The 9,537-nt window shown below is 52.1% G+C and overlaps 1 protein-coding gene across 2 annotated transcripts; it reads right to left on the reverse strand.

The window, feature by feature from the left end:
- Positions 1 to 2,076: 2,076 nt before the first annotated feature.
- On the reverse strand, positions 2,077 to 4,911 carry GSTP1 (glutathione S-transferase pi 1). 2 transcript variants are annotated; one of them, XM_045372241.2, is made up of 7 exons: positions 4,873 to 4,911; positions 4,559 to 4,594; positions 4,157 to 4,263; positions 3,955 to 4,042; positions 3,486 to 3,589; positions 2,518 to 2,625; positions 2,077 to 2,339 (listed from the first exon to the last, which is right to left on the reverse strand). In XM_045372241.2, coding segments are annotated over exons 1-7 (633 nt in total). In that variant the 5' UTR covers positions 4,874 to 4,911; the 3' UTR covers positions 2,077 to 2,150. The 2 variants fall into 2 exon arrangements, with proteins under 2 accessions (XP_045228176.2, XP_065383974.1); XM_065527902.1 differs by having other exon boundaries at positions 4,559 to 4,911.
- Between the last annotated feature and the right edge of the window lie 4,626 nt (positions 4,912 to 9,537).

Here is a 9,537-nt window from a genome sequence, read left to right on the forward strand (position 1 = left end):
TTGAGACCAGCCTGGCCAACACGGTGAAACCCTGTCTCTACCAAAAATACAAAAATTAGCCAGGCGTGGTGGCGTGTGCCTGTAATCCCAGCTACTTGGGAGGCAGAGGCAGGAGAATCGCTTGAACCCATGAGGTGGAGCTTGCAGCTGAAATGGTGCCACTGCACTCCAGCCTGGGCGACAGAGTGAGACTCTGATTCAAAAAACAACAACAACAAAACCAAACCAAAGTGTTGGGATTACAGGTATGAGCCACCACACCCGGCTTAGCCTCTTTTCTTTATAATCACCCAGTCTCAGGTAGTTCTTTACAGCAGTGTGAGAAGGGACTAATACATCTGAGTGGGAATTACCAGTGATGACCTTCAAATATGCTGTGGAAAGCGGCATGCAGGGGGCTCAGTGAAATGCCTACACCTGTTTGCTCATTGCTCCTGGAGGCCATCATTAGGCCCAGCATGGGGAGAAATCCTTCAGATCCTTCTGATGTCCTTTTGAAGGATCCTACTTCTGACATCAGATCTGCTGAAATATAAACTTAAGCCCATTTACATTTTAAAGAGTTTGAGCATTCAGTGACACATGGATTAAGATGGCAGCAGATGAAAGCAGCTAGTGCCTCTCTTAGACAGGAAGCAAAACCTAATCATGGATTTGCAGAAGCCACAGAAAACAATTTTGACTGGTTAGAGTGAAAAGTCCCAAGTTAGAGGTTAGCTGGCAGTTTCTGATTAATATAGTGTATTAGGCTGGGTGCAGTGGCTCACGCCTATAATTGCAGCACTTTGGGAGGCCAAGGCAGGTGGATCACCTGAGGTTAAAAGTTTGAAACCAGCCTGGCCAACATGACGAAACCCCATCTCTACTAAAAATACAAAAATTAGCTGGGCATGGTGGTGGGCACCTGTAATCCCAGCTACTCAGGAGGCTGAGGCAGGAGAATTGCTTGAGCCTGGGAGGCGGAGGTTACAGTGAGCAGAGATTGCACCAGTGTACTCCAGCCTAGGCGCTAGAGTGAGACTCCATCTCAAAAATAAACAAAACAAAACAGTGTATTAGTCTATTCTCACACTGCTGTAAAGAACTATCCGAGACTGGGTAATTTATGAAGAAAAGAGGTTTGATTGACTCACAGTTCTGCAGGCTTAACAGGAAGCATAACTGGGAAGCCTCAGGAAACTTACAATCAGGTGAAGGGGAAGCAGGCACATCTTTATCAAGGTGGCGAGAGAGCGAGAGCAATTCTCCTGCCTCAGCCTCCCAAGTAGCTGGGACTACAGGTACCCACCACCACGCCTGGCTAATTCTTGTATTTTTAGTAGAGATGGGGTTTCACCATGTTGGTCAGGCTGGTCTTCAACTCCTGACCTCAAGTGATCCATCTGCCTCAGCTTCCCAAAGTGCTGGGATTACAGGCATGAGCCACAATGCCCAGCCTAGATAAATTTCAATGCTTTTCTCCTGCTCAAATCTTTAGTTCTCAGGCCCAGCCAAAAAACCCTAAAAGGACAGAGATAAAATTTTGCCTGCCCTACAGTATCTTAATGGCTTTGTTTCTCTGGAGAATCCTAATAATCCTAATGTCATTGCTTGCCTAGGACACACCAAAACTCACAATTCAGCAGGAAGCCAGGAGAGCCCCCATCCAAGCAGAATGACCCTCCCATCAACTTGGGCTGCTTGGAGCTACTCAGCTAATCCTCCAAAGTCCCAGGACAGGGAACTCCTCACATCCCTCCTTCCTAGAACCCCTCATTGCCCTCCTTCCTGGAATCTGTCCCTCTGACAGGTGCCTGCTGGGCCTAGAAAGCATGTTTCTACGCGACACTTCTCCTTCTCTACACTGTGTGGTGCTCCAGGACGGTGACCATGGTTATTTCTCTTTGTTTCTCTCTCTTTTTCTTTTTTTTTCCAATTCCAGGTTGTGAGGTTCAGTAAACACAGCCAGGCTGAGGGCTCCAGGAAGCCACTGACTATGCTAGAGCAGCATTTTCTAGCCCTCTGCTCTGCCCTCCCCCCAACCTCCAGGCTAAGAGCTGAGAACCCCTTCCCAGGAAAGACAGTGCTCACAGCAGCTTTCTTAGAAATTGTATTGGTCCTGGAGAAAGGGAGGCAAGCAGCCCGCCTCCCGCTCAGAGTCCCCCCAACCCTCACTGTTTCCCGTTGCCATTGATGGGGAGGTTCACGTGCTCAGGGGAGGCCAGGAAAGCCTTGAGCTTGGGCCGGGCACTGAGGCGCGCCACATATGCCGAGAGCAGGGGGAACGCATCCAGGCAGCCGGGGGCCAGGACCTCATGGATCAGCAGCAAGTCCAGCAGGTTGTAGTCAGCGAAGGAGATCTGCAGGGCAGGCGGGCCGGGGACTCAGCCAGCGGGAGCAGGCTGGGGAAACTGGGGGCAGAGGGCCTAATCCCATCCCCTAGGTCTGCCCCACTTTGCTTGAACAAATGGCTCACACATATGTCCATCTGTAAGCAGACGGTGGCGAGGAAGGCACAGGATGGGGCCAGATGCTCACCTGGTCTCCCACAATGAAGGTCTTGCCTCCCTGGTTCTGGGACAGCAGGGTCTCAAAAGGCTTCAGTTGCCCGGGCAGTGCCTTCACATAGTCATCCTTGCCTGCCTCCTGCCAGACACCACCATGTATCATCCTCCTACTCTCATCCCTCCCAGCCCCTGAGACGCCCCCTTTGTCTGCCCCAGGCCAGAAACCAGAGTCTCAGAGTCTCCTCTGCTCGCTCCCTACAACCAGGCTAGTACCAAATCCTGTCCATTTCAGCTGCCAGTTCATCTCTATTCCATTCTGCCTGTCCATCCTTGCTGGGATTTCTCACCAGATGATTGCAAAAGCTTCAGAGCTGGCTTCTCTGGAGGATCCTTCCAGACCTCACATCCAGACACAGCCCTGTTCAGACTTCTCCATGGCCCCCAGGGCCCTTAGGAGACTCCAAACCAGTGGGTTCAAGGCCTTCGGGACCTGGGCCTGCTCCCCGCATCTCTATCTCCTTACCCACCCCCGACACACAAGGAAGTGTACGCGCGCACACACACACACACACACACACATACACACACACATACACACTCTGCCTCTGCTAAACTGGTCCCAGGTCCCCAGATGTGCTCTGTGTCTGCATACTTTGCTTAGCTAAAAGTGCCAGCACCTCCATCCAGAAACTGGTGACAGATCCTCCTCCGCCTCTGGCTACTCCAGGAAGCCCTCGCCACCCCAGGAGATCAGAAACCACCAGTTGCTGGAGGTCTCTGTCCTTGCACTCTCCCCCACAACCCGTTACTTGACTGGTTCATGTCCCAGGCAATGAGGGTGCAGGTTGTGTCTTGCCCCTGGCCCAGAGCTGACCCAGCCCCTGCACCCTGACCCAAGGAGGGGTCAGCCCGAGCCACGTGAGGGGTAGGGGGGTGAGGGCAAAAGCAGCTTCTTTCTTTGTTCAGCCCCCAGTGCCCAGCCCTGGTGCAGATGCTCACGTAGTTGGTGTAGATGAGGGAGAGGTATTTGCAGCGGAGGTCCTCCACGCCGTCATTCACCATGTCCACCAGGGCTGCCTCCCGCTGGTCCTTCCCATAGAGCCCTGGGGTTGGGTGGAGGGGAGCAGGCAGCGTGACTGGGCGCCTGATCAACACACAGTCACCGGGGATGGGCCAACCACGGGGCTGTCTGTGAGCCCCGGCCTGGGAGGAGGGGAAGAGGAAGTGCGTGGAAGGATGGGAGACTGCCACACAGGAGGTGCTCAGAGCTCAACTGGCACCTGAGAGGCAGTCTGGCACAGGGGAAGGGCTGCAGGCACCCAGGCTTGACCTTGGGCAAGCTACGCAACCTCAGTGGGTCTCAGTTTCCTCCACTCCAGAGGGCTGCGGGGCAGCTGATTGAAATAAAAGGGCTCCGGAGGCAGAGGCTTGCCCATCCCTGCCCTGGACTTGGAGGTTCAACACTCACCAAGAGTGCGGCCCAGGTGACGCAGGAAGGTATTGGACTGGTACAGGGTGAGGTCTCCGTCCTGGAACTTGGGGAGCTGCCCATACAGCTGTGTGGGGAGGCATGGCTCAGTGAGGGGCACTGAGCTTGGCCGTCCCCCGATCCTAGTCACAGCCCCCTAAGGCGCAGCACCCCCTCCCCTTGCCTGGGCATGGTCACTTACGCAGGAGGCTTTGAGAGAACCCTCTTGCCAGGTCTCCATTGTCACCACCTCCTCCTTCCAGCTCTGGCTCTGGTCTGCCAGCAGCATGCGCAGGGCCGCGCAGCGGCCTGTGGGGAGGGAGAAGCACGAGATGTGGGGACCGGGCAGACCCCGCCTCGCAGCAACCCGGAGGAGGGGTCAGGAGTGCAGGGAGGGTACAGGGGAACAGAGATTCCACACAAGATTGCACACAACACTGGGGAGGGGAGCAGGCATGGCGGAAGAGGCGGGGCACAGGGAAGGAGGCCCGGGGTAAAAGTCACACGACGGAGGGATAAGGGGGGTTCGGTTCTCTCCGCGTGCGCGAGGGACCGTGGGCTGCAGCCCTAGCCCCTGCCTCCCCTCCCTGCCAGAGGTTCCTACCTCGAACTGGGAAGTAGACCACGGTGTAGGGCGGCACTGCAGCGGACAAAGAAAGGTTTGCTGGAGCCCGGGGGAGGACGCCAAGGCGCGGTGCGCGCAGCCTGCCCTCCCCGGGTCCCATCCCTGCCCGAGGCGCTGCGGCCCCCTGAGAGCCGCTAACGGCACTGGGGACTTCCTGGGTACTCTGGGACCCCGTCCCGGGTCTCGAGGTGGGCGAGGGGCCCTGCCGGTAGCCCGAGCCTGATGCCGTGGGTTGGCCCCATGCTGGGAGATCCGAGCCCCATCCCCCGGGGGCGCGGGCCGCGAGGACTTACTAATGGCGCACGCGGCGGCGGCGACGACGAAACTCCAGCGCAGGCCTTGCGGCCTCCGAGCCTTATAAGGGTGGTCCCGCCCAGCTCCGCCCCAGTGCTGAGTCACGGCGCCGGCCGCGCCTCTGGAGGGTCCCGCGGGCTCCCGCCGGTCCCAGTCCCGGCGGCCGCTGCACCTGGCGTCGGCCGCAGAGGGGCGCCTCGGAGCTCCCGGAGTCGCCGCGCAGCTGGCCTGGGAAGCCTGTCCCTCTTCCCCAGGTGCCCAGCGGGGCCCAGGGAGTAAACGGACAGCAGGAAGAGGACTGCAATGAAGTGCGCACAGCTACTGGCGCTTCGGGGCATCGCGAGGGGAGATTCCCTAAGAACTCTGCGATCCCGGAGCTTGCACACGCGATTCGCGGGGCAGGGTGGAGGTCACTTAGGGGAGTGGAAATGGCTTTTATTTTATTTTATTTTATTTTGAGACGTAGTCTCACTCTGTCGCCCAGGCTGGAGTGCAGTGGCGCGATCTCGGCTCACTGCAACCTCTGCCTCCCGGATTCAATCAATTATCCTGCCTCAGCCTCCCGAGTAGCTGGTGCATGCCACATCTGACTGATTTTGTATTTTTAGTAGAGACGGGGTTTCGCCATCTTGGCCGGGCTGGTCTCAAACTCCTGACCTCAGGTGATTCGCCCTCCTTAGCCTCCCAAAGTGCTGGGATTACAGATGTGAGCCAACGCACCTGGCGCTCCTTCAACTTTTATTTAAAGTTCTGGGGTACATGTGCAGGACGTGCAGGTGTGTTACATAGGTAAGCGTGTGCCATGATGGTTTGCTGCACATATCATCCCATCGCCCAGGTATTAAGCCCAGCATCCGTAAGCTATTCTTCCTGGTACTCTCCCTCCCCAGCACCCCGCTCAACAGGCACCAGTGTGTGTTGATCCCCTCCATGTGACCATATGTTCTCATTGTTCAGCTGCCACTTATAAGTGAGACCATGTGGTCTCACTGGTTTTCTGTTCCTGTGTTAGCCTGCTGAGGCTAATGGCTTCCAGCTCCATCCATATCTCTGCAAAGGACATGATCACATTCCTTTTAGTGGCTGCACCTTAGGCTGTTTTCTTTGGCTTTAATGCCTGCTTTCTGTTGATTTGCAGATCTTCATTTATTCTAGATATTGATCTCTTGTTGGCTTTCAATATGACAGACAGCTTCTCCTATTCCATCAACTGTCAAGTTTGTCCAAGGAGTCCTTCATTAAACAAAACTCCTTAATTTAAGTGGAATCAAATTCATCAAGGGATTTTTGTGGTGGAGAAGGGGTTGGTGTTTACGTTTTGTGCCTTTAAAACTTCATTTAATGCAGCCGTAAAAAAGAACCAAGATCATGTCTTTTGTGGGAACATGGACGGAGCTAGAGGCTATTATCCTTAGCAAACTAATGCAGGAACAGAAAACCAAATACTGCATGTTCTCACTTGTAAGTGGGAGCTAAATGAAGAGAACTTATTATCACAAAGAAGGAAACAACAGACACTGTGGTTTACTCGAGGGTGGAGGGTGGGAGGAAGGAGAGGAGCAGGAAAGAGAACTATTGGGTACTGGGCATAATACCTGGGTGATGAAATATTCTGTACAACAAACACCCATGACACGAGTTTACTTATGTAACAAACCTTCACATGTACCCCCAAAACTAAAATAAAAGTGAAAAAGAAAAAGAAATTTCCTTTAAAGTCTTTTTCTTTTTTAAGAGCTGTATGTTGCCCTGGCTGTTCTCAAACTCTTGGCCTCAAGTGATCCTCCTGCCTCAGCGTCCCAAAGTGTTGGCACTACAGGCGCGAGACACAGCCCCCCGCCTTCAAAGTGTTTCTTGACTGCCCTGGGTCACAACAATATTCTCCTATGTTGTCTTCTAGTAACTGTGTCTCTTACCTTCACATTTTTTCCTTCGTATTTAGAGGCCACTCTAGCATGTGCTCTTGGCTAGGAAACCGCTTTTATTATTCTCTAAGTAAAGAGCCATTTTCCCCAGCACCATCGACAGAACAGTCTGATCTGACTTACGTGTTTTTGTTTTGTTTGTGTGTCTTTTGAGACAGGGTCTCGCTCTGTCACCCAGGCTGGAGTGCAGTGGCACAAGGACAGCTCACTGCAGCCTCAACCTCCTGGGCACAATCGATCCTCCCACCTCACCACTCCCTGCCCCGCCCTGAGTAGCCAAGACTACAGGCCCAGCATGCCACCACGCCCAGCTGAATTTCTGTTGTTTGTTTTGAGATGGAGTCTCACTCTGTCACCCAGGCTTGAGTGCAATGGTATGACCTCAACTCATTGCAACCCCCACCTCCTGGGTTCCGCCAATTCTCCTGCCTCAGCCTCCCAAGTAGCTGGGACTACAGGCACGTGCCAGCACACCCAGCTAATGTTCGTATTTTTAGTAGAGACAGGGTTTCAGCGTGTTGGTCAGGCTGGTCCTGAACTCCTGACCTCAGGTGATCCAACTACCTCGGCCTCCCAAAGTGCTGCGATTACCGCCGTGAGCCACTGCACCCGGCCAATTTTTTTTTTTTTTTTTTTTTTTTTTGTAGAGACAGAGTTTTGTCATGTTGTCCAGGATGGTCTCAAACTCCTGGATTCAAATGATCCACCTGCCTCGGCCTCCCAAAGTGCTGGGATTCTAGGTGTGAGCCACCGCACCTGGCCTCCTGTGTTGAGTTGCCGTAGGTAACTGGGTCTGCCTGTTGGTTTTCTGTGCCGTTGTATTCATGGTCTATTTGCTCTGGTGCCTGTACCACATTTTTTTTTTTTTTTTGTAATCACTATGGTGTTATAAATCTGGTCGGGAAAAGCACATCCTCCAGCTTCTTTTTCCTTTTCTTTTTTTGACTTTTTCTTTTAGTTATTTTTGGATCTTTTTTCACCTACAAAAATGTGATAGTAAATGTATCAAATTTCTTGAGAAAATCCAACATTTAAAAAAATGCTGTTAAAAGCCAGACAAGGTGGCTCATGCCTGTAATCCCAGCTACTCAAGAGGCTGAGGCAGTAGGATTGCTTGAGCCCAGAAGTTTGAGACCACCCTGGGCAACACAGCGAGACATCGTCTCTAATCTACCTGTATCAACTGTGTCTGTTGAGACGTCTGATGTCACATGGAATCTTGTTATTCTGAGAGTCATCTGTTCTTTCCGGAAGCTTTTTAAAAATTATTTTCTCTTTTTTTGTTTTTTCATTTTTAAATTTTTTAGAAAAGAGAGACAGGGTCTCACTATGTTACCCAGGCTAATCTTGAACTCCTGGGCTCAAGCAATTCTCCTGTCTCGGCCCTCCCAAAGTGCTGAGATTGTAAGTGTGAGTCACCATGCCCAGCCTATTTTCTTTTCTTTTTTCTTTTTCTTTTTTTACTTTTTGAGACAGGACCTTGCTGTGTCACTCAGGCTGGAGTGCAGTGGTGGGATCATGGCTCACTGCAGCCTCAACTTTCCAGGCTCAGGTGATCCTCCTCCCTCAGCCTCCCAAGTAGCTGGAACTACAGGCGTGTGCCACCACATCCAGCTAATTTTTGTATTTTTTATAGAGACAGGGTTTCACCATGTTGCCCAAGCTGTCCTTTTTTTAAATTATTATTATTTAATTTTCACCGAAGAACTGTGATCACAAGGAAGCTTTTATAATTTTTGTCACCTTGGGTTTTCTTTAATTTCACTCTAATCGTCTAGGTTTGGTGCTCTTCCTGGCTTGCCAAGCTCTCTCTCTGATTTGGCCTCTTGGCCCTTCGGTCTGAGGTTGGTCATCTTTGTTCAGTTTTGAGAAATGTATCTCCATTGTTTCTTCTGAGATTCCCTCTTCTCCATCTTCTTCCTCCTCCTCGTCCTCTTCCTCCTCCTCCTCCTCCTTCTTCTTCTTCTTTGACTTGCACTATCTAGATAACAGCCCTCCTAATCTATCTCCTATCACTTTACTGCCTTTTTTTTTTTTTTTTTAGACAGGGTGTCCCTGTACTGCCCAGGCTGGAGTATAGTGGCACCATCTCAGCTCACTGCAATCTCTGCCTCCCGGGTTCAAGCAATTCTCCTGCCTCAGCCTCCTGGTAGCTGGGATCACAGGCTCCCGCCACCACGCCCACCTAATTTTCATATTTTTAGTAGAGACAGGGTTTCACTGTGTTGGCCAGGCTGGTCTCAAACTCCTGACCTCAAGTGATCCGCCTGCCTCGGGCTCCCAAAGTGCTGGGATTACAGGCGTGAGCCACTGCGCCTGGCCACTTCACTGTCATTTGTGTTTCTTCTGGTTTATCTTTCCTGGGAGAGTTCCCCAGCTGACCTCGTCACTCACCTCTTCATCCTTAAGTCTCATACCTCATATGATCCATCCCATCTGTTATTGGCTTTCTTCGATTATTGTTTTTATATCTACTCTTTCTTTTTGTTGTTTTTTGTAACTTCCTATTGCCAGTGCCTTTTCTCATGTCCTCGTGCATTTCTCTTGTGTGTATTCTCCAACTGTGTGCTCCACTCATTCAGCATCAGGGGATGTCCTTGTCCCCTGAGATGTCTCCCCTGGAACCAGTGAGCTTGTGCCCTTCCCCTGGTGGGACTGGTCATTCTTTCGGGTAATATGCCAGCCTGTGGTTTCAAAGCTAAGGAAGGAGATAAGCGCCACCAGACCACCGCCAACCTC

This window comes from Macaca fascicularis, chromosome 14, assembly GCF_037993035.2.
Source record: "Macaca fascicularis isolate 582-1 chromosome 14, T2T-MFA8v1.1".
Taxonomy (NCBI): domain Eukaryota; kingdom Metazoa; phylum Chordata; class Mammalia; order Primates; family Cercopithecidae; genus Macaca; species Macaca fascicularis.

Coding starts and splice junctions, on each gene's coding strand:
- GSTP1 (XM_065527902.1), bottom strand. CDS start 4,679: ATGGGACCCGGGGAGGGCAGGCTGCGCGCACCGCGCCTTGGCGTCCTC. Junction 3,590..3,954: donor TCACCTGGGCCGCACTCTTG/GTGAGTGTTGAA, acceptor ACCCAACCCCAG/GGCTCTATGGGAAGGACCAG. Junction 2,626..3,485: donor CCCTCATCTACACCAACTAC/GTGAGCATCTGC, acceptor GGTGTCTGGCAG/GAGGCAGGCAAGGATGACTA.